General features: G+C 40.6%; 1 protein-coding gene across 1 annotated transcript; it reads left to right on the top strand.

Annotated features, from left to right (window-relative positions):
- Positions 1 to 1,683: 1,683 nt before the first annotated feature.
- Positions 1,684 to 25,131, top strand: TVP23A (trans-golgi network vesicle protein 23 homolog A). The gene is made up of 8 exons (XM_030577775.1): positions 1,684 to 1,792; positions 3,027 to 3,106; positions 13,831 to 13,975; positions 15,733 to 15,822; positions 20,576 to 20,704; positions 22,783 to 22,911; positions 23,822 to 23,892; positions 24,875 to 25,131. Exons 1-7 carry the CDS (start codon positions 1,784 to 1,786, stop codon positions 23,882 to 23,884), a joined length of 645 nt encoding a protein of 214 aa, XP_030433635.1. The 5' UTR covers positions 1,684 to 1,783; the 3' UTR covers positions 23,885 to 23,892; positions 24,875 to 25,131.
- The last annotated feature ends 54 nt before the right edge of the window (positions 25,132 to 25,185 follow it).

Raw genomic sequence — 25,185 nt, 5'->3', positions numbered from 1 at the left:
GAGGTGTACTTACTTGGTAATTTCTTCATTTAATCCAGATTTTTTTGTTATTATTTCAGTTAGATGTTTTAGTGCACAGTGATAAATTACGCTTTAGCATGTTTGTCTAATGACTGTAATTAATCATATCTAAGATACTATAGATATTAACTCTTTTTTTGATCCTTCATTCAACCATTATCAAATTAAAATATTTTACACACTGGTCGCAAAAAGCCCCTAAATTTCTGCCACATTTCCTTCCTCATCTTTTTCTCATAACAATAAGTTATTAAAGTTGCTAAAATGTTAAGTGTAGCGTAAGTTTGTCATTTCATACTTTCATTATGTAGTGTAGCTTAGCTACACTACATAAACTGTACTTAAGCACATCAAACAAAAAGACAGGTGATTATTAAAATAACCCTCAGATAAATCCTGCTTTAGTTACACATGTATTTAGCCAATAATAGAATTACACAAGTAATTCATTGTTTTCAATGGGACTATTCACATATTCACTATTCACATGGGGAAAGAGAGCAAGATTTAAATAAAACAAAAAACACACTGTGTACTTTCCCCTAGTATGTTGCAAATCTCATTTTAGTAGTCTGAACAGCATTTTTGATCATATCATTGCCATGAAAGTGTATTTTCAAATTGTAAAAAACACAATTGTTTTACAATGCTTATAAGTGTATATAATTCTATAGGATATACGTTTCTAAGCTGCCAGCTACCAGTAATAAGGAAACAAAACACACTCAATATAAAAAGTAATACATTAACGTCAGTTTAATGAGCTCTCAGGCTTGGATTACAAGAGTTTTTTTTGGTTTGATATATAGATAGAATAGAATGAAGCTTCTATCTATTAAATCTTTTGCCATTTTCTCCCCTCTTGTGGGTTTTATCTTCAACAACAGAACTTAAGAGCTACTTCCTAGACTGGTGTCAAGTATCAGACGGGTAGCCATGTTAGTCTGGATCTGTAAAAGTAGCAAAGAATCCTGTGGCACCTTATAGACTAACAGAGTTTTGGAGCATGAGCTTTCCTGGGTGAATACCCACTTCCTCAGATGCATGCTTTTCCTGGACTGGATGCACTTTCAAAACCAATGTTTGTTGTCACTGAGACTCAAACAAGGGTTCTTTTCTTGAAAAACCTATACAAAAAGTGAGAGAATAAAGGAACTCACTAAAATAAAAAGGTATTTGAACTGTTCTTTTGTTTAAATCAACTTAACTTTTTTGTGTTTTGGTTTAATAAAGGCAGAAGAGGTTCTGGTTTGCTGGCATACAGCAAACAGAAACAAATTTGAGAGCAAGAGGCTGTATTTGAATTAGGTTGCTTTGTTTCTTAATTAAAAATACTGAAGGTAAATGGAAAGCAAACACGTAGTTAGGTGGCACAGGGAGGACAGTCTCTCTGCTATGGGATTGGATTTTATACAGCACCTTGCTCAACGAGCCACCAGTAGCCCCCGCCCGCAATATAACGAATCATCCAAAAATCCCATCCACTCTTCCCAGCACCTTATCCACCAACTAGCCCAGACCCCTACCCACACCTCCAACAGCCTAATCCCCTATTCACACATCTCCACCAACCGGCCTGTCCCCTATTATTCCCCTCCCCCCCCGCCTCGGGCCGGACTCTTTTCACTGTGACACCCGGCCGCTTCTCCCCTCGCTCCTTAGCAACCGGTCGCGCCTGGCCCGCGAGGCCGAGCCCGCTGCCGCCCGGGCCGGACTCGGTCCGTGGGGACTGCGGAGCATCCGGCTCGGCGCGGCCGGCAGGATGAAGCAGGTGGGCCCCGGCGCCTAGTCCTTACTCCTCCACCAGCGGCAGGCGAGCGGGGAGGGCAGGGCCTGGGTGGAGGTGCGGTGTCAGTAGGTGAATGGGACCGGCAGGATGGGGGAGGTGGCTGGGGGGCAGAGGGAAGGGGTGGTAGGATGGGGGAGATGGCTGGGGGGCAGAGGGAAGGGGTGGTAGGTTAGGGAGAATTGGGGTGTTGGGGAGGAAGCTGGGGGCAGAGGAAAGGGGTGGTAGGTTAGGGAGAATTGGGGTGTTGGGGGAGGTGTTGAGGGCAGAGGGAAGGGGTGGTAGGATGGGGGAGGTGGCTGGGGGGCAGTGGGAAGGGGTGGTAGGATGGTGTAGGTGGCTGAGGGGAAGAGGGTGGTAGGTTAGGGAGAATAGGGATGTTGGGGAGGAAGCTGGGGGCAGAGGGAACGGGTGGTAGGTTAGGCAGAATTGGGGTGTGGGGAAGGTGGCTGGGGGGCAGAGGGAAGGGGGTGGTAGGATGGGGGAGGTGGCTGGGGGGCAGAGGGAAGGGGGTGGTAGGATGGGGGAGGTGGCTGGGGGGCAGAGAGAAGAAGTGGTAGGTTAGGGAGAATAGGGGTGTTGGGAGGTGGCTGGGGGGCAGAGGGAAGGAGTGGTAAGTTAGGGAGAATTGGGGTGTTGGAGAAGGTGACTGAGGGGCAGAAGGAAGTGGGTGGTAGGCTAGGGAGAATAGGGATGTTGGGGGAGGAAGCTGTGGGCAGAGGGAAGGGGATGGTAGGTTAGGGAGAGTTGGGGTGTGGGGAAGGTGGCTGGGGGGCAGAGGGAAGGGGGTGGTAGGATGGGGGAGGTGGCTGGGGGGTAGATAGAGAGAGAAGTGTAGGTTAGGGAGAATTGGGGTGTGGGGAGGTGGCTGGGGGGCGGAGGGAAGGAGTGGTAGGTTAGGGAGAATAGGGGTGTTGGGAGGTGGCTGGGGGGCGGAGGGAAGGAGTGGTAAGTTAGGGAGAATTGGGGTGTTGGAGGAGGTGACTGGGGGCAGAGGGAAGGGGGTGGTAGGCTAAAGGAAGGGGATGGTAGGTTGGTGGGAGTTGGAGTAGTTGAGGGGCAGAGGGAAGGTGGTGATAGGCTGGGGGAGGTGGGCTGTTTGGAAAGGTGGGTGGGGGGCCAGAGGAAAGGGGTGGTAGGCTGGGGGAAGTTGGAGTGTCAGTGAGAATTTGTCTCTTTTTCCATTGATGTCTGGATGTTGGGGGGTTTCCCTCTCCAGCCATTAGTGGATGACACTGAGGATGTGTCTCTTGACTTTGGGAATGAAGAAGAACTGGCGTTAAGGAAAGCAAAAATCAGGTAAGTACTTTAGAAACGTAGTGTAAATTACATGATTATTCCCTTAAATGCCTATCTTAAAGCAGGAATCTGTGGGAAAGGCACTGGCTATGCTGATAGACAAGCAGAACAGGAAAATACTCCTCAATATGCATGAAAACCAACTGTCTGTCTTTCCTTCTTGACAAACTGCCCTAGGAATTGTTCATGCCTTGAGTCAGGATTCAAGCATCACTTTGCCAGTTCTTAAGCCTCTTCAGAATTGCATGTATCATCACTCAGAAAAATATGCATCCTCTTTTTGCTGTGGACAGCATGTTAGCCTTTAAAAATCCAGCTCAAAGGAACATTCTCTTCTTCCATAATTTTTTCTTGTATGAAATGATCTTGCATGAAATGATCTTGCTGAAAACAAAAAGTTCCTATTCAGGACACTGTTCCAGCCCAGAGGGAAGGCAGACATCTTTTACTGGCACCTCCTCTCAATCTAGTTGTAAAATGCCATTTGCAGTACAACTGTCACCTAGTGGGGGAGAACAGCTTGTCATGCCAGATGACCAGACTTTCCTTTGTCATGTAATTTGAGCTTTCTTGTAAATTTAGCTGTTGGATCAATAGGTCTTTTCCAAATCTGTCTGATCCATCCTTCTGGAGCAAAGTAGGTTTGTTTTCCCACAGTATCCTAGTGCTTTGTCCATTCTTCATTTAGATGTCACAATATATGGAGATTTTATTACTTTAGTTAGGAGACTCTTCCATAGTCTACTAGAGCAATGCCAAGGTTTTCATTATGCCAACAGGAATAGAAGTATACAGTGCTGATGAACTAATACCTTCCCCTCTCTTTTCCCCCAAACACAGCAGGTGTTGGTATTGCTTATTGGCATCAATGGGAGAAGGAAACCAGGGAAAGATGCAAAACGATCAGTGTGTCCTAATTTATTGACTTTCTTTAGTATTATTTCCTCAGGGATTAACCTCTCTTCTCAATATGGCAATAAAAATTTGTTTCAATTGCAAAATAATCTGTTTTAAATTACAGAAATGTGATTCCTTAAGCTATTTGCAGGGAAACTTATTTTTATATTTCTGAAAATTTGTGTGTAAAGGAAAGAGGTTGGAAAACATCAAGGATCTAGTCAAACTTCAGTTTGTTGTGATTCAGAGTATCAGAATGATATGCAAGCCTCCTCCTTGCTTTAACTTTCCCTTTACTACTGCGTCACGTAGTTTGAATTCAAAATGGTGCTTACGCAAACAAATGGCCTGTGCACATCTGGTTCGCTGATAGTGTATCGAGCATTGCTGGGTAGTGAGATAGAATGCCTTTAAATACTGAAGGGCACTGGTGTCCCAAAGAATGCAGGAGTAGCCAGTGCACTAAGGCTATGTCTATACTAGAGATCTTACAGCAGCACGGCTGTACTGATGCAGCTGTAAGCTTTCCCATGTAGCCACTGTGCCAACAGGCATGAGCTCTCCTGCTGGCATAATTAAGCCACCCCCAATGATCCTGGTAGCTATGTTGTTGGGAAAGTGTTGCCTGCTGTCCATACTGGTAAAACTTATGTTGCTCAGAGGGGTGGTTTCCCCCCCACACACACCCAAGTGTCACAAGTTATACTGACAAAAGTGCTAGGGTAGACATAGAAAAAAACTAAAGAGACAGCAGAGAGGCTCTCTTATACCCCCAAAGTTGACTGTCCTATCCCCAGTCATTTAGAAATATAGGCTGGAAGGGATCTTGAGAAGTCATCAAATCCAGCCTGCTGCCATGGGGCAGGACCCAATCCAGTGGTTCTCAATCTATTTACCTTTGTGAGCTACACTGCATCTCTCTGTGCATTATGTGGGCCGTATCTACACAATATATACACACTTTCTGTATTGCCCTGAAGATGTCATGTGGGCCACAGCCATGTGCTGGTTAGGCTGCGGGTCAAGAACCACAGCAAACCTAGATCAACCCTTTTTTTAAAAAAACCTCCCATGATGGTGATTTCACAACATCCTTTAGAAGAGTATGCCAGAGTTTCTTATCATTAGAAAGATTGTCCTAATCTCTAACCTAAATCTCTCTTGCTGCAGATTAAGCCCTCTACTTCTTGTCCTTCCTTCAGTGGACATGGAGAACAGTTGAGCACCATCCTCTTTATAACAGCCCTTAACATGTTTGAGGAAAGTTATCAGGACCCCCCTCAGTCTTTTTTTTCCCCTCAAGACTAAACATACCCAGTTCTTTTAACCTTTCCTCACAGGTTTTCTAAATCTTATCATTTTTGTTGTTCCCCTCTGAAATTCAGTTTGTCCACAGCTTTCCTCAAGATTGTTGACCAAAATGGAGCACAGCTGAGGGAGGCCTCACTAGTGCTGAGTAGAGCAGGGCAATTAGCTCCTGTGTCTGACATCCCAGAATATTAGCCTTTTTTTGCAGATGTATCAGTGTTGATTCATATTCAGTTAGTGATCCAGTATAACCCTCAGATAAGTTTCAGCAAGACCCCCACCTAACTAGTTATTCCCCATTTTCTAGTTGTGCATTTGATTTTTCCTTCCTAAATGAAGTACTTTACACTTGTCTTTATTGAAATTTTTTGTTGAATTCAGACTAGTTCTCCAAGGTTATTTTGAATGCTCATCCTCTCTTCCAAAGTGCTTACAATGCCTCCCAGTTTGGTGTAATTTGTTAATATAAAGCATCGTCATTTGTAACATTAGGCACACTCTGCACTCCATTATCCAATTATTAATGAAGATATTGAGTAGTACTGGATCCAGGCCTGACCTCTGCAGAACTCCACTAGATATACCCTTTTGGTTTGACAGAGAACCATTGATGATTACTCTTCCAGTATAGTCTTTCATCCAGTTGTACACTCAACCTTATAATCATTTAATTTATAGTCCAGCAGCTGTTTTCAAAAACTAATATGGAGTGTTAAACAAGTCATATTTTAGTTTTGAAGCGAGAGAACTGAAAGGGCAGACTAGCAGACAGGGAAAGTGTCAGTTTGCTTTGTTTTTGCTTTTGTGTTTAGCAATTTTATTTTTTTCCCTTTTCAGATGAGCAAGTCATGGTGGCTCAAGTTTGCTTACTTGATGGCATCAGATACAACCACAGCTCTAGGAATAGTCCAAGTGTTAGCATGTGCTTCCTCTGTTGGGTGCACAGCCGCAGAGTACCTCACCAGTAGATATGAGATAGCTGAGTGGAGATGGAGGAAAAATTTTATATAATCCTGCGATTTGAAATTGTCATTAATAGGCAAAAGATAATTACTTTGACAGTACTTCACAACTCCCCTAAAGGATACTTCCATGCTTGAGGTTTTTTGCTATATCACATTTACTACTCACTCCAGTATTTTTTGTTCTGATGAAAATGTAGCAGCAGGCAAAGCTGATTGTGTCTTACCTTGATGGAATGGACTGAATTTATTCAATTAAAGAAAAAAGCAGCCTATCCACTACAGACAAGATCAATTGTGCAAGACTTTGCTACAATTAACTTTAAAAAGTGTATTTGTAGGATGAGTAAATGGCCACTCTGAATGTTGCAAAGTTTTAGGAAGTATTTTTCTCAAAATATTCTTATAAACAATTGTGGCAAATTGATTAAGAACAGAATAAAACACATCATACTTGTAAATAAAGAAGTTAAGTCCAGATCCAATGCATATTGAAGTCAGTGGAACAACTTCTACTAGCTTCAAAATGGGTGTTGGATGGGATCCCAAGGTAATAGATTGTATTTTCCAACCTACTGTTTATGCCAGAGGTTTTTAAATAAATCCTTGAAAGCTGAAAATGAAATTTTCATGGGAACAAATTATTTAACTCCATTTAAAGAGAGGTGGAGTTGCTCACAAGTGCTTTAAATGTTTATAAAATGTTCCTGAATAGAAGGGGTAGGGGAGTAGATCAATCTGTTAAGTTTTCAGTACAATTCTAAGACTGGGGCAGATAAAAATAGAGCAAGATTTGAGCCTTTCAACCTTGACATTGTTTTTAATTAAATGATTTCACTTCCTTCTTTAAACATCTGTAGCATTTTCTGTTAATCTCAAATTAGACTCTTTACAGACACTAATTCTACTTAACATTCTCTCCATTTCAATTTGATAAATAAGCCTCATTTTAGATGACTTATTCATTCATGTCTTTGACCACTGCTTGTAGGTTGTACCCTTCTGTCCCAATTTCTGTTTGTCTAGTCCTAGACTGAACTCCTCAGGCAGAGACTTTTGTTCAAAAAGCACATAGCATAGGAGCTACACCAAACAAAGTATTTCTTGTCTCACCATTACATCCACACTTTTCCTCAGTGTTGGAGGTAATTACTTCCCTTTACTAGTTCCTTCTCCTCTTCACATTTACTTCTGGTTTTCTCCTTTACATTCTCTTGTGCTCACATTCTGCCCTCCCTCCATATCCCAGAGAGATGTGCATGAATTACACTTCAGTTTTCAAAACAGGAAACAATCACTTAAAACAAGCAGAACCCTCATGTGCTTAAACCAAAGCAACTCCATGATTTTATTCTCCTTTCTACTTACTCCCACATTTGTCATGTCAGGTTTTAAATTTATATCCCAATCTTATGCTCTGATCTATGTGATCAGACCACCATCAGTGTGGCTCTATGTAGATACAAGGGTCTGCCTGCCTAGATCAAAACACAGGATTGGGGCCATAGACTGTAACCTATTTGAGCTAGGAAATGTATTGTCTGCAAAGAGCAATGCATACCTAACACCACATAGCAATGATGCTATATAATCATTTTCTGAAAATGAAGTCTTTCATAAATCAAGTACAGCAGTAGGCAATGCAAGTTTCCCCATGCCATTCTAATCAATGCATCCTAGCCTCAAGATACCATCTTTGAAGTGACTTGCAGAGGAAAATTTAGCTTCTTTGTAATTTGTAAAGAATGCCTGTGATTTGAGGTTATTTTCTGCTTGTTGCATCTTAGAAATAAAAGGAATGTGAGGTCTGTCTTGTTTTGCTGTAGTTCATGAGAGGACCAAGAAGATTTGGTAGGCCATTAAATTAAGGATTAACAGAACTACCCCTTAACAAGAGCTTTCAACTTTAAGGTATTTGAATTTGATATTTAAGAAGAGAAAATTTAACATTCTGAAGAGCAAATATTTCCCTTTCCAATCTGATTTCATTTCCTAGATGGGTGTCACCTACTTTTAGTTTAGTTTCTCATTTGATTAGTCTTTCCTGTTTTTCTTGGAAGACAGAATCTGAACTTCTAAATAAAAAAGGTAAAAAGAGTAAAAAAAACAAATCACCAAAACCCTTTTGAGCCCTGCCTTAAATAAAAAAAGTAAATACCCATTTTTATCTTTTACAGGTAACCACCAAAGGAGCCAGAGAATTAAGTATCCCTGCTTACTATTTACTAAGGGCTTGTCTATATTCACTTTTTACATCTATTTAACAACATGGTGCAGTAGCCTAGTATGGATGCAATTATACTGTATCAAGGTGTATAACACAAGTATATAATTTTTCAGTAAAGCTAATCCAATAAACACCTTTATATCAGTATAACTATATTCACACTAGGGAAATGCACCAAATGTAATTAAATTGATTTTTCTACCAGTTTAGTAAAATGGTTCAAAAAATTGAGCATAGACAAATCCTAAGACTTCTTTGTCTAGTTCACAGGCAGACTAGTGCTCGTGTGGAGCCCAATGTATGCCATACAAATGCAGGATCACTGTTAGTTACTTTTTCCCAGTACTGGCTTTGAGTGTGTGAACTAGAGCTAAAGGGTCATTACATTTTAAATGTCTCCTGAACCATCCTGTGTCACTTAGTTCTCTGCCTCTAATATCAAACTACAGCAATCACCTTAGAAAAATCATGATGCTGTTTCTTTGAGCTGCATGTTAGTCAATATGAATTGGCTTTTTTGTTTACTAATTACATTGGCCTCTTCTGATGGTCCTTGTATGTCTAGAGGAATTTTAGGAAGGACTGTTTCCAGTTGCAGAAATAATATTGTATTAAGTATAGATAAATACCATTTACCTGTGAATGGATTTTGGGAAGGTATACATTTTGCTTTGTTCAAAAGAGACACAGGTGTCTTGCTTTAATGTTTTACCTGCTTTATAACACTGTTCTGCTTGGGAATATTCTGTCAAAAATCTTATTTAGACAGTAGGAACTAGAAACAGTCAATTGCAGCTCTGAAGCAGAAGAGTGAACAAGTCAACAAATCTATTCCCAGAGTTTTTTTCTGGTGCATAAATGAGGAAGTAAATTACTATACCAGATTAATTTAAAGATCCTTTGGCATAAACAGAAATGGACTACAGTGAAATACAGTAACATGGAATTCTTTAAGCTTCTGAGAGATTATTCTAAACAATAGTGTACAATTATAATATACATACATGCACAAAGCAGAAGAGCCTGGAACCCTAGCTCTGTGGGTAGGTTCTTGATTGATTAAATCCTGCAGGCCAACCACTTAAATCAATAGTATTTGCTACCAGCATTACTTCTATATCAACTGCAATGGGTAAACACACTTCAGTCACTGTTTCCCAAAGAGAAAAAGGTGTCAAAGCCATAAGCTATGGAAGAATATGCTGAAGTCAGTATATAAAATATTGCACTTTTGTCTGATATGGTGGGAGCTTCAGAAAAAGCAGGTGGCCATCACTCAGCCAAATATGCAGTTTGTTTTGGTTTATTGTAATCCTACCTTCCTATTTTTTTTAGCTACGGGCTTCCATGTGAAAAACAAACAATTGCCCTTTCAACTAATTATGCCACTTATCTTTGTGATTTACATTCTGAACTTCTCACAAAGATGAAACCACGTATAGGTATCCAATATAAAAAAAACACCCAATATCTAAAGTGAGAGAGACAGGATGCATTAATTTGCAAAGAAGTTAGAAAGCTGTAGAGCACATCTCAGTCTGTAGAGAGACAGCATTTTATGGCATCAATTCTTCCTCAAAGTCCGCTGCTTTCTTGCCAAAACTCCTGCAAATGACAGTATATGGTGCAAAAATAAAATACATCCCAAATTTTAACAATTGTAATGGGACCTATACTCTGAGGAAGTGAGGCCACAATTAACTTGTGACACAAAGTTCCTCCTCTGCCTGAGTGGGTTCTGCGCTTTTGGCAGAATTGCTCACTTCAGAGGTTCGCAGCAGCCCTCAGTTTGGCTACTTCTGATACAGGCTCAAACCTGCTGTTCACTCAGCTAACCTCATTGTTGGTCAGCATGGGGGAACTGGAGAACAATCCCCGCAGTCTCTGTGTCCCACATCATGGGTAAGGGACAGGCCAGATCCCTTTCCAAATTAGGCCTTCCCTTTTGGTGTTTCTCACAGACCAGGTCAACTCCTCCTGTGTCTGATCAGGAGTTGGGGGGAAACTCAGGCCCACCCTCTTCACTGGGTTCCAGCCCAGGGCCCTGTGTATAGCAACTGTCTACAATGTTCACTGTATCAGCTGTGTGACAGCTACAACTCCCTGATCTACTTCCCCATGACCTTCCCCCAGCACCTTCTTTATCCTCACTGCAGGCTCTTCTTCCTGAAGCCTGATCACACTTGTACTCTTCAGTCTTTCAGCAACATACCTTCTCACTCTCTCCTCCTTGCAACCCTCCTCCACCTGGGAGATCCTTTTTAAACCAGGTGTCCTGATTAGTCTGCCTGCCTGCCATAATTGAGTCTAGTAAGTTCTTAATTGGCTCCAGGTGTCTTAATTAGCTTGCTTGTCTTAATAGGTTCTCACAGGTTCCTGATTGCTCTAGGGCAGCCCTGCTGTGGTCACTCAGGGAACAGAAAACTATTCATCCAGTTGTCAGTATATTTGCCAGTCTGACCTGGGAAAACATTCCTTCCCAATCCCACATAGGGTGATCAGTTAGACTCTGAGTATGTGAGCAAGAACAAGCCAGCCAAGCACCTGAGAGAGAGAATACCTGGTGTCACTTTAGAGCCCTGTCCCATCTCCAGTCGTGGTCATCCCTGCTGCTTCAAAGGATGCCTCTTCTAGTGAACACCTATCCAAGTCTGGGATCAGAACATCTCTAAGTCCTGGTAGCACTATTAACACCCTAATGTCCCTCAGCATTACTACAGCTAATAAATTTCAGCAACTGGTCTATTTTGGCAGCCGTTACCCACTATTTGTCTGCCTGGTTTTGCTCCATCACTAATGTTTATCAGCACAATGCACCTTTTATGTGCGGCTCTGCCTTGTGTAACCTCTCCTTGCTACTTACCACAGCAGAGTAATAGTCGCTTGCCTTTCTGGTCCATTTCATTAATGTCACAGGTCTTCCCAGACATCCTGGCAATGACTATATAGCTCAAACACCCTACATTTCCCCAGACTGAATTGCTGTTAAAATCAAAGGAAGTATGAAACATACATTCCTCATTATTCCTACTGGAGTGAAGTTGACACACATTACAGATCTGCAATAGCAATTTGGTACTTCCAGTTTTGACAATTTCCAATATAATCATGTCTTTTTACGCAGAAACTGCTAAGAGGAAGTAAAAAAAAAAAAAAAAAGCTTTAATCTAAAATTTCATACGTTTAGTTGTAAACCAGAGGATGGTTTTTGGAAAGTTTGAAGTTAGTGTGGGTACGAACAGAAGAGTGATTAAATATCAACTCATCTGTTTATCTGGATTTGTTCCCTGTGTCATTCTTGCTTTTTTAATGAAGTGAGTTTCTCTCTCTTGTGGACACTGCATTGCCAGTTGATTCTGGAGGAATGAAGTATTCTATTCTGGCTAGCACATCATAAACAATTATTAACAAAGTTTTGACTTGCAGGAACTTTGACTAGTGTGGATTAATGAGTAACTCTCTTGCATAACCACATGCTAATCATATACTTTTGAAAATACTACGATCTACAAAAAATTATTATTGTCCACTCCTAACTAAAAACTTACACATCACATCTTGAACTCAATGAAAACTATTGCATTAGGCTTTACACCTACTTTTTTGCAGTCTTTTACTTTAGTCAGAGTTAATTCATTTAAATGTTAACATCTACAAGACTTCTAGCATGTCAGCTCATTTCTGGAAGTAATCATTTTGGATAGGACCTATTCCATAAGTTCACCTTCACCTCTGGATAATATCATATCACCAGCCAGGTATTTTGATCTGTTAATATTGCTGTATTTTGCTGCTTAAGTCTTGTAAAAACTTGGCTATACTAATTAATGGCAGCTTTATAGGGACAATTCCAACTATTTATATGCAGGCAACATTGTGAATTTTATGTTGGAGATCAGCACCGGGTCTACTGCTCACCCTTCCTGCTACTTGTCAAATTTAAACGTTGGCTATTTCTTATTCATTTTAAAAAACAACTTTCTTTAGAGGATCAGTAAAGTTATACAGCCGGGGTACTCAAGTTGGGGGTTGGGAGGTTATTACATGGTGGGGTCGTGAGCTATCAGTCTCCACCCAAACCCCTCTTTGCCTCCAGCATTTATAATGGTGTTAATATACATAAAAAAGTGTTTTTAATTTATAAGGGGGGGGTCACACTCAGAGGCTTGCCATGCGAAAGGGGTCACTGGTACAGAAGTTTGAGAACGACTGCTATACAGTATTTTTGCTATACCTTGCATAATAGCATTAATTATTAAAATAGGAAATTGGACTAATTATTGATTAACAAATTATGCCTTATTCAGAAGGTGAATTGTGTTTTTTCAGCACAGGGTGGTGATAGGTGAATTCCTAAAATGGAAGTGCCTCCAAAATTAATTGGCAAGTGAACACTGAAATCTGTATATGTGCTAATTAAGTATTAGTCTGCTGCTTTGCAGATGGAAGCTGTTAAGTAAGCAAAATAAAACATTCCTCAATAAAACAGCTTTTTTGCTAAACAGGACAGATGCAATTTCACCTTCTTTTCAAAGGGACAAGATTAGTTTAAGTGGCTGGGTTTCTGCTTGTAGCAGCTGAGCAGGTCTAGCTAACCATTGGAACTGTAAATTGGACTCAAGGTCACATACTTCATAGCTTGTGTAGGCTAAGCTTATTGTATATACCAGGGGCTCCTTGCATTCCTCCATTCTCTCCCACAAGCTCCTTCTGTCACCCTCCTATCCCCTTCTGTTTCAGGGTTCCCCTGAAACTCTTCCCTGCCACCCCCATTTCCACCTTTCCCCCCAAGTCAAGGACTATGTATCTCCATCCCCCACCTCACCAGGGGTTTTGTGTGCCCCTCCCACCCCATGCCTGGGTCTCTGCGTACAATCCTCTTTCCCAGAACCTCCAACCTCTCCTGCCACCAGGGGTTCAGTTTCCAATTAACCCTTCCACCTGTACCAGGGTCCCCCATTCTCCCCCTTCTGCCAGGAGCTAAGTGCACCCTCTTTTCCATACCAAGGTCCCCCTAATCTCTCCCAGGGTTGTGTGTGCCCCTAGTCTCACTAATGTGCAAGGGGACTGTCTACAACAAATGATGAGGAAACTAGATTTTTTTTGTTCTAAATTGGGGGGAAGAAGGAATGTTTATAGGTAATAGGCAGAACAATCTTCCTTTTAGTCTTATGCTGAAACTTAGCTAGTGGGAAAACCATGATTGCTTTGTTGAATAAGAGATCTGCATCCTACCACACGTTTTTCAACAACATTAAATTGCAACATTGGTAAATATTGTAATATGTTTTGTCTCTTAAGTTAGTAAGTGTTCTGGATTGTTTTTCTAGGCATCCCCTGGCTACCTTTTTTCACCTGTTTTTCCGAGTGAGTGCTATTGTTACCTACTTGCTCTGTGACTGGTTCAGCAAAAGCTTTGTTGCCTGTTTTGTCACTATTCTCCTCCTTCTGTCTTTTGACTTCTGGTCTGTTAAGGTAAGAACATTCTGAACGAGTAATGAAGTTTAGAAATATTCTGTTTATTTCTTGATTTTGATTTTTCTTAATGGCAAATACAGTGAAAAATAACTATCAGATAATCCTGTACTGCTCTTCCTTTATTAAACTTGCTGAACAGTTTTGTTTTAACTAGATGGAAGCAGTATTTACATGTTTTAGTACAAATATTAAGGAATTTATCGCACCTATGGTAATCTTGTTTATGCTTTGCCTTTGGAATCAGGTAAGGTAGCGTTCTATGCCTTAGTGATCTTTACATTCAATTTAAAGAGCAGTGTTCATTGATGAGCTCCAAAAAGGATGATAGCTATAATACCAGGGCCTTTGAGATTAATAAGCTGTTGATGTAAGAGGGGAAAATCATTAACATAATTTTTCATTTATACATCATTTAAAAAGTCTGGAGTATAGGTACCCTGAAAGTTTAAAGAGGTACCATAAATTTGTAATGACTTCAAAATATAACCCCATAGCTTTAATGCAGTTCTAAACCAGTTAATAATGGAGAAAATGCAAAGGATCAGAGAGGAGGACTAAGGACTGATTTTACAATCAAATCCATGTGGGCAGACTCTTGTGCCTGCGTGGAACCCCCACAGAAACCACTGGGGCTCTTCATAGATACCAAGCATCACTGAAGTCCTGATCCTACAGTTTGAACTGCAGAAGACAGCAATATTGCCACTAATGTGGTGGGCCTTCTGAATTTGACCCCATCTTGTAGAAAAGTCTAGTGATATTGACAGGAAAATCTGTCACTACTCACTAGTTATTTGAAAAGCAATTTTAAAATGAAGACAAACTGGAGAAAACAAACTTAATCTTGTTCTGCCTGCTCATAATGTCTTAGAAATTTATTTACATTTTTGGTCAGACAGATAAAAATGAATTTACATTTTTGGTCAAACAGATTAAAAATAATTTATGTTAAAGCTAGGACTTTTTTTGGGGGGTGGGGAGTCTGGGCAAGAAAAGAAGCATAGAAGTAAAACAAGTTACCTAAGCCATAAAGCCTGTGGATGTCCCTACCTATGTATGTGGCTTTCCATTTTACTTCAAAAGGGACTCAGTAAACATTGTTCCTGTATTATACTAATTACTAAGATTATATTTTGATTTTGGGGATGGCCTTTGGATGCATTAAAATGGGCAGCTGAATATATATGTTAACGTCACATTCAAAGAAAGTCTTAGAATGAAGGGAAAAGGGAGAGAAATGGAACAGGACTGTATGTTAGTTTATAGATGCATGTTGATATAATGAAAAATTTGTACAGTAATCATTCACATGTAAAGATTAGTGCCTAACTTGTTTGTTTGTGAATCTTTGTTACTTGCTTGTTTGTAATGAATGTTCCTCTTTCCTGTCTGTTTTATTCCCTTTTGGATTTCCCCTCTCACATTCACAGTGTGACTGGGTGGGCCCCAGATGATCTTAACTAGCTGAATAACTCCTCTTGTAATTGACTTGGGAGAGACATTTTCCCATTGAAATAAAATTGCATTGTATTAATGCTTATATCAGAACAGTATTATAAGGCTCTATAGTTCATTGGCCTGTGACCACACACCCCTAAAAATTTTGGCATAACTCTCAAAACTTTAAACAGTTGACAAAAAGGATCTAGTCTTTCAGAGTCATGTTTGTGAATTAAAGCAAAAAACCAAAAAACTTGGTCTAATGTGAATTACCTAGTTGATTTATGAAAATAACTCACTAACTCTGTCTCTAGAATGTAACTGGAAGACTCTTAGTTGGCTTACGTTGGTGGAACCAGATTGATGAAGATGGAAAAAGCCACTGGGTTTTTGAAGCAAAAAAGGTACTTTTAAAGTAAGAACTGTAGTAAAATATTATCCATGTTACAATGTATAATGATAAACAGCTGATAAGTAGTGCTGGTACACTATTAAGTGCAGTTAATTCTGGAATTTTAATGTTGTGTAAAGGATATTTTTATCCAGATTTTACAGCTCTTGGGATAAATTTACAGAGCAATATTAAAGGAATTGAGAACACATTTGAGGGTTTTTTCATAGCACTAAACTTTTGTCAGGCTACAGTTTCAACACTTTGACCTTGGTGACAACAACAGGACCTGGCTTTATGACAAATTTATATAATCTTATTGCTTGTAGAGTTACAATTTCTGTTTCCTGGAGAGAGAACATCATGTGATAGCTTGGTGTTCTATTTGCCCACTCCTGTTACTGATGGCAGTTCTGCACTGATACTCAAGAACTGTGCTGGAAATGAAGGTTACCTGTCTATAACCAGAGTTCTTTGAGATGGACTCCGTATATTAACATTCCTGTGTGCAGCGCAGACAGTAGAATCTTTTCATAGCAGTGTCCATTAGAGTGCTTATGTATCCCTCCTACCTCTTCCTCTTGCATTCCTGAATATTCTGACAGAAGATTATAAAAAGGCATATGATATCTTTTGCTACTTCAGTTCCTTTCACCACTTCTTTAGACTCAAGATTCTATTAAGATTCCAAGGAAGAGGAGAAAGTGGGTGGGGAGTGTCCATCTCGAAGGACAGATAAGTAAGAGAATACTCAAAGAAATGAAGGTTACTATTCCATTTATGGAGTGCTGCTTGCCAAACTATCTTATAAGTGGGAAGATAGGACTTTGAGTGCTAACTGAAGCCAAAGCCAGGTAGCAGTGTTTTGTAAAATGTTATGCATAGAGCTCCAACTAGCAGCCTTTTAGAAATGCAATTGGAACATGGCTAAGGCATGTTATGGAAGTACTGTAGTGCGTGACCTATTGCCAACAAGAGATAGAATGGATGCTTTCCTCAGTTTGACAAATGTGAAAGTTGGATACCACCTTGTGAACAAATCTAGAATTAGAACAGAGCATCATTTTATTCTTATGAGAGAGTGTGAAGGGAAGATCAGCCAGAAAGAGCATGCAGTTCATTCATTTGCCTAGCTGATGTTATGGCTATTGTGAAAGCCATTTTAATATATAGAAGGAACAGAACAGGCTGCTGTAGGTTGAAAGGGGGGCTTCATTATCTGCATAAAGAGTAAATTGAGATGCCATGCTGGTACTGGATTTTTTTTTTTATTGGTGGATACATATAGGCAAGTCTCTTCATAATTATCTTTCTGGGCCTGATGGGTAGCTTTAGCTGCTAGGTGAACTTTCGAGGATGTAGAAAGATCTGAAATCTTTAATTGAAGCAATTATTCAAGAATAGACTGAAGTGGTGCCAGTGGTAGTGTTTAGCTGTTTTGATGTGGCAGGGGGGAGGAGGGAGGAAGAGAAGTGTCTGGGGATATCTGCAATAACTCATCCAAACTTCTCTTCTCTGGTGGACAGATCTTAGGATAGCTAGCAGGAGCCTTCCTCTTATTCTAACCTTAGAAGCAGAAACCATTTTTGTCCCTTGTGGAGCCAGCACTGGATCTAATTGTGGATCCGTGCGGTGCATTTGGGCTTCCACAGTAAAGGTTGGTGCAGTGCGGATGGACATGTAGAAACAACTGCCAGTTCTGGAATAATCTTCAGATTTGAAGTGACCTGAAATCTTAGTCTTTGATTTAGGAACTGATGTTTTGATCCAGAGCTGACAGATTGGAGGAGTCTCCTGAATAGGATTTGGCCCTGCTAACAGGAGTTTCCTTGTCTTGCTCTGTATTTCTCAGAACCAAAGTAGACCAATATCAAGATTTTTCAGAGTTCAGCATCGACTGTCTGAGCACTTAATGTTTAGATCAGGTGATCTGGGCACTGGCTGCACTGAGGTCTTAGATTCATATCCTGGGGCAGAGATCAGAACCTTATGTATAGTATTTTTCATCTTCTCACTCTCCAAGGTGTCAGAAGCTGACTCTGGCCTTTTCACCTTAGATGCAGGACCCGTTGGATGAGTATGATCCAGGAGGTTTTGCAGTCAGAGCTTCTTGAAGCAATAAGGTTTGCAGCCTCTTCTGGTGCTCCTTGTGTAGTTTTGGAGAGTGACTCTCTCTGCAGGCCAAGTATAAATGCTCTACGATAGGCATCATGTTCCAGGAACACTTCTGGACAAAAGCATACCTTATGAAGTCACATCTCTTAGTTTTCAGATCTGCCATGGAACTGGAATTGAAGTCTCAACTAAGAACAAAGAATAAAAAATGAAGTTTAACACTATACTAAGCTAAGGCACTGCATTTTTAGAGAATGATATGGGTGTGATGGATCCAGAGAGATTCATATCAGGCTACTGCTCGGTTGGAAGAAACTGAAGTGGTAGAGGGCACTCTGCCCCCTTTATAATAGCCTTGCCTTCAAACATTCTGGAATGCCAAGGAGTGCATGAGAGCTCTAACAGACACTGCTATGAGAAGGTTCCAGTCTGCTGCACCAGAGCGGGAATATGCTGAGGACATGCTATAAACTTTCCTAGCAAGCTCTTGGGGGTAGAGATTCATCAGTGTTTCCAACTTGGATGCTATAACTTTTCTGACCATACTGGATTTAAGTTCTATAAAAGAGTCAAACTCTTTGTTTACAAGACCTATGCACTGAATCTTTACTTTGCAAATAGTGGAAGGCTTGCTCTACTTAAACCATTTCCTCCCTTTTTGTGCTTCACTCTAGCTCTTCATACATTTTGGATGTTTCCACTTTCACTCAAGACAACTCAGCATTTTTGTAGATTGAAAACAGTCCTGTTTGTGCATAAGAGAACATGTTAAAGTCAAATTAGTACTTTAACTAGCGTTAGTGTCCGAGTTACCTCTTCAGGAGTCAGCTCAGATATATCTGGCTTCTGTGGGAGCAGGAGTCATGCCTATTATGTATTTGTTGTGACTTCAAAATAGACTGGGCATGCTCTGCAGTTACCAGCTTAAACAATAATCTTGAAGGATTCCCTTTGTATTTAACAGAGAATGAAGTTCGCGTGGTGCTAGGCATGACCTTCACTGTAAAATATGTCAACCATTTAATAGCAAGTTATACAAATAAAGTGAAACCTGTCGTTGTACACAGTTTAATAAGAGAAGAGCTGGCTTGCATTTCATGATTTGTAAATTGTAGAATGTTGCAAGCCTGAAACACATAGGATGCCAATTTATTCTAAATGGCTTTCCAGATAGTTAAGTCATCGCTCATTTGCAGTGGAGCATTTTACACAGCATAGGATATGTCTAGAGTAGACCAGTGGTCTCCAACCTTTTTATGCACAAGATCACTTTTTGAATGTAAGGGCAACCCAGGATCTACCCCACCCCTTCCCCAAAGCCCCGCCCTGCTCACTCCATCCCCCCAAGCCCCTCATTGCTCGCTCTCCCCCACCCTTACTCACTTTCACTGGACTGGAGAAGGGGGTTCGGGTTGCGGGGGGTTCAGACTCTGGGTTGGGGACAAGGAGTTTGAGTGCAGGAGGGGGCTCCAGGCTGGGGCAGAGTGTTGGGTGCAGGAGTGGGTATGGGGTGCAGGCTCTGGGAGGGGGGGCAGGACTGCAGCAGAGGGGTTGGGGTGCAGGAGGTGGTATGAGGTGCTGGATACGGGAAGGGGTTCAGGGCTGCGTGCAGCCTCCCACTGGGCAGCACTTTCCTTGGATGGCTCCCGGTAGGTGGCGCAGCGAGGCTAAGAGGCTCCCTGCCTGCCCTGACCCCATGCCACTCCTGGAAGGGGCCAACACACCCCTGTGGCCCCTGGGATGAGCGTGGGGCATGTGGCACCTCTCTGTAGGCACCACCCCCACCGGTTAGGAATGGGGAACTGTGACCAATGGGAGCTGTGGGGGCAGTGTTTGCATGCAGAAGCAGCATGCAGAGACCCCTACCCCCCACGGGGCCATGATGGCAGCTTCCGGGAATGGCGTAGGGACGGGGCAGGCAGGGAGCCTGCCTTAGCGGCAACCCCACTGCCCCCCCCGGAGATCACGATTGACTGGAAGAGACTCTAGGATCAACCGGTTGGTGACACTGGAGTAGACTCATCTGTGCTCCTAGTTTTTCCAAAATCCAAGGTGAGATGAAATATGAGCCAAAATGACACGTTGATTTTTGAGAATTAAGTGGCAGTTTGGTTCACAATTTGCTCCTCAAACACTATTATTCTGCCTGTTAAACAGTGTAGTATGCTGAACATACTCATTCTAGGGTACTTCATAATTTTGTAGCATTTAAATAAAATCAACTGAGTTCTACCACTTAGTATGTTTCCTTTCATATTGTTAAAGATAAACTTGGATTTTAATGGCTGTTTCATGCAGAATATACATGTCTAAAATGCTTGGTGGTTCAACTAGTTACCCAGCATACCTGTGGTATTAAGTAGAATTCAGGGCATGACCAATTTTTGTCTGTGTAAATAAAATTAATACTGTATTCAGAAGCTGTATTTTGTTCTCCCATGCTGCAATGATTTCAGTTAACGGAATGCCAATCTAAGGAAGCATACAGCCAGGCAATAGGAAATAATTTATTTCAAGTAGCTACAGCTGATATTAAATAAAATACAACAGGAACATATAAATGCATATAAATCATCTGTGAAAGGAATGCCTCAGTCCTTAACTATTGTTAGGGTGTTGTAGTAACTAAAACTAAATGTTTTTCTTTCTAGGTATCTACAAGCATAGCTGCCTCAACCGAAGTTGAAGCTCGAATCTTTTGGCTTGGACTGATTATCTGTCCAGTTATTTGGACAGTGTTCTTTTTTAGCACTTTATTTTCCTTGAAGTTGAAATGGCTGGTAAGCATGGGGTAACTCCATATGAGCTATGGGCGATAAGTGCAGGGAAGGGGAAAGGAGCAGAAAAACAAATCTATTAAAAATATAGTTTAAAGTTAGATTCCATAGGAAGTAAGAATTTAAGTTAGAAGATTAAAATGACAGCTTCAAGAAGTTGTAGAGCAGGCTTCTGTTTCCAAACCAAGACATTTTGCTGACGTTGACTGTCTGCAGGATGGCCTCCCACAGCTCCCAGTGGCCGCGGTTCGCTGTTCCCGACCAATGGGAGCTGCGGGAAGCGGCGGGCCGCAGGGGCTGGGAATGGCGAACTGCGGCCACTGGGAGCTGCGGGAGATTGTGCCTATGGACAGTTAATGTCAGCAAAATGTCTCATGTCCCACAATCAGATTACCATGGCAGGTTGCCCACCACTGGTGTATAGCATGTACTTGAAATGAGACCTTTTAAACTTCAGTTACAATTACTGGTTCCAAAATAAGATACTGTTTTCTAGAAAATGTCTGGTACTTTCTTTGGAAGAGAGTATTACCAATAATATTAATTTTCTTAAATTCATTAGACAACTCGGTGGAGAAGTGCAAAGTACTATACATAGGAAGAAGAAATCAAGTTCACAGCTACAAAATGGGGAATAACTGGCTAGGCAGTAGTACTGGTGAGAAGGATCTGGGTGTTATAGTGGATCACATGTTGAATATGAATTGACAGTGCAATGCAGTTGCGAAAAAGATTAATATTCTGGGGTTCATTAACAGAAGTGTCATATAAGACACAGGAGGCAATTGCCCCACTGTATTTGGCATGGGTGAGGCCTCAGCTAGAGTACTGTGTCCAGTACTGGGTGCTGCACTTTAGGAAAGGCTTGGACAAACTGGAGAGAATCCAGAGGAGAGTTTTTATCATTTTTGTGGCTATCACCATTTAATCACCAAGTAAGCACCATTTTTTCCATGCGTTGTGGAAAAAGTAACCATGTAACTTTTCTAAATTGTTTAGAAAACCTGACCAGTGAGGAATAGCTAAAAAAAAACAGGCACGTTTAGTCTTGAGAGAAGACAACAGAGGGGGGAACCTGTTATGTCTTCAGATGTGTTAAGGGCTGTTATAAAGAGGACAGTGACCAATTGTTCTCCATGGTCACTGAAGGTAGGACAAGAAATAATGGGCTTAATCTGCAGCAAGAGAGATTTAGGTTAGATATTAGGGGGAAGAAATTATTATAGGGATAATAAACAAGCCTCTGGACAAGGCTACCAAGAAGTTGGGAATCCCCATCACTGAAGGTTTTTAAGAACAGGTTGGACAAGCATCTGTCAGGGATGGTCTAGATAGAGTTGGTTCTGTCTCAGCGCAGGGGGCTGGACTTGATAAACTCTTGAGGTCCCTCCATCAGTCCTATACTTCTATGATTCTGAAAGCTGCTGAAGCTGACCTATTAGAAAATGTTTACCAAATCGTTTTGTGGTACTAAAATTATGCTTTCTGTAAATGTTGGCACATCTTCTAAACTGTATTGTTCAGTCTTTCATAAATTTGCAAATTATTATAGAACCTCCTTTGTAGATAAAGGGGTAGTGGCATTCAAGGTTAAATTAAATTAAAATAAAGGTCTTGTAAATAGCAGGTAGTGAGAATTTGGCTATGAATGTCTTAAAATGAAGGGAACATGACTGTATGTAGATTTAAAGAGTTATTCTTTTGAGTCAGACTTTTGTATTATAGTTAGGCACAAAGCACTGATAAAATGGGTCCAGCTGGAAGGAGCGAGACCAGAGCTGGTGGGGAGTGAGGGAGAATGATCTCCATCCTTGAAATGTAAAGTGAGACTTCCCGCGGGGCCCCCCCCCCCCCCAAAAAAAAAAAAAAGGCTTATCTGTCAGTCGGTAGGAAGGGGTGTTGCTGGTTATTTAAGCTTCCTAAAATGCAAGTTTAAATTTATTATTTGAAGGTAAATTCCTTTTGATATTACTCACATTAATCAGCATTATAATTTTGTCCATACTAAGCTGTTGATTATCTATAGCCTCAGAGAGACAAGCTGGGTGAGGTAATACCTTTTATTGGGCCAACTTCTGCAGGCTCTTGTGATAGCTGGAATCTCCCTTCAAGCTGCTAACTTATATGGATACATCCACTGTAAATTAGGAGGGAAAAAAAGCATCAGCAAAGTAACTTCAAGGTTTTTGTCACAGCAGATGTTTCAGAGGGTAAGTATTAAGCTTAGTTATTATTCTCAATAGTCGCATCATGTATGTGTTTTCCACAGCAGCTTTTAAGGAATTGGGCATTATGCTGATTTACACTTCGATAGACATGACTGAGGAATGCCAGGATGTGCTTTATAGTGAGTTGTGTTCATCACATATACATCTGAGTGGACCTACAGACTTCCTGTGCACGAATAATATCAGTGCAAAAGTCCGTCAACACTTTTAAAGGCTCAAACTAGTGGTCCCTCTTTCTGAAATGCAAAATTAATGTTTAGTCTGAAAAACCAGTTTGGGAATTGTATGGTCTAACTGCTGCACTGCAAAAGAGTAAATGTGACCTGAGCAGAGAAGCCAAAAGGACCCATTGACAGGGACTGCTTTGCAATAAATGAAGGATTTCCTTTAAAAGTGGCCTGTAAAAAGGGCCTATAAAATTGTCCTGGTATTTCTTTGAGTTCTGTTCATGGTTTGGGGTATGGTGCAAGAAAATATCTTGCTGCTTCTACTACAATATCTTGCTGCTGCTTCTTTTATGGATATGGATGTGGATGGCAAAGACCAACAAATCAATTTCTACTTTCCCAAAAGATGCAGAATTGAGTGGCTTAAGAAAAAAAGCACCATTTCCCCCCTACATTGTGGAAAAAGTGACCATGTAACTTTTCTAAATTGTCTTGTTTGCATGCCTGAGGTATAAAAGAATTAGACAATGTGTTTTATAACAAACCCATTCTGTGCTCTTGTATTACCTCCTTGGAATAGTTAAGATTGAGATTTTGTGAAGTACATTAGAGGAGGCAGCAAAAATGATTGAGGAATGATTGCAGTAGATGTTCTAGATACTAATGCTGGGGCAGCATTAGGTTAGTAGTACATTATTTTTGGATTTCATGTGTTCATTCTACAGGAGAGACAAGAAGAAATTCAGGGTATGGATGTCCTGAAGGATATGGAAATACATAACCACTAGGTGACTGTGTAAGTTGAGCACTGATATTGGAAAAATGGATAAGAAATAAGACATCATCTATTAAGTAACACTATTCTAGAGCATGAACTCTGTCTGAACAAGAGTAAAGAATTGCTTGATCAAAACATGTCAAACTCAGATTTTTAGTGACAGAGTTCCTTTGTTGCAGTTATAAGCTAACACCTTAAGATAAAAAGGCAATGTATTCAGGAAGGAAAATTTCATGTTTTACTTAAAACAGGCCAAAGTATCCTACCATGCAAATAATTTCTTGCTTCTGTTTGAGAAGTTAATACAGAGTTTGTTTGTTAACGACTGGGATCATTTTAAACATGAAGATAAATCCTCTGGAGGATTCCTGATCTCTGGGTGTTTCTAATATTCAGTTCTGTGATATTCATATAGATCAGGCAGCATAATTTCAGAAGTGTAATAAAAAAAGACAACTGCAATTTTCCTACAGTATGTGCTACTCATTTCTCAGAGTTTGGGATGTTTAACCATTGGACAAGTCAGAAGACTTGTTAACATTCAGGATGAGTGAGTGCAGAGCAGAGTAGTTATCCATCCCTTTTTTCTTTCCTTCCTCTGGCTAATTTCTGGCATAAAGGAGCAGGGTCTGGAATCAGAGATTGGGATGGAGAGAGCAGAGGAATGGCACATTTGAAAGGGATTTCTGGCAACACAGCACCTTATTACCTAGTGAATTAAACTCCTGCAAATAAATTAAAGCCTAAACACTGACTTATTTCCTTGCTATAACTCCAGTAGGCAGCAAGCTTTCAAGTCAACTCATTCTGTTATGCAGCAACACAGTCAAGTTTATATTGATTTAAATTTGAAAGCAAATGCAGTTAATTTTCCCTTGACATTTGCTCTCTAATTTCTTGTATTACAAACAAGGAAACTAACGTTAACTTGTCTAAGTTAAAAAAAAAAAAAGTTAGTAATTTGTTCCCACTAGGCTGAAAGTTATTTTTCTTTTCCCAGACACTCTGATCACAAAAGAGGAGACAATCCTAAATTTAAGTGACTGCACTCTAAATATGGAACCGTGCTAATCAAAGAAAAAGATGTCCGAGTGATCTTATCCAATGAAACACAGCATGGAAATGCACACTGCAATTAATCCTCAAATGAAGAAGGCTTGAAAGTACTAATATTTAAAAAAGAGACTCAGGTAAATGTTCCAATGAAAATATGTATTTAATATATAAGAGTTTCTGAATAAAGTCTATATGTGAACATCTTTGGAGATTAATTTCACTAATGACATATGCAAGACTTCAGGTATCACAAAA

This window comes from Gopherus evgoodei, chromosome 10, assembly GCF_007399415.2.
Source record: "Gopherus evgoodei ecotype Sinaloan lineage chromosome 10, rGopEvg1_v1.p, whole genome shotgun sequence".
In the NCBI taxonomy this organism is placed as follows: domain Eukaryota; kingdom Metazoa; phylum Chordata; order Testudines; family Testudinidae; genus Gopherus; species Gopherus evgoodei.
The sequence above is the reverse complement of the archived record's forward strand: the minus strand, read 5'-3'. Positions and strand labels throughout refer to the sequence as shown.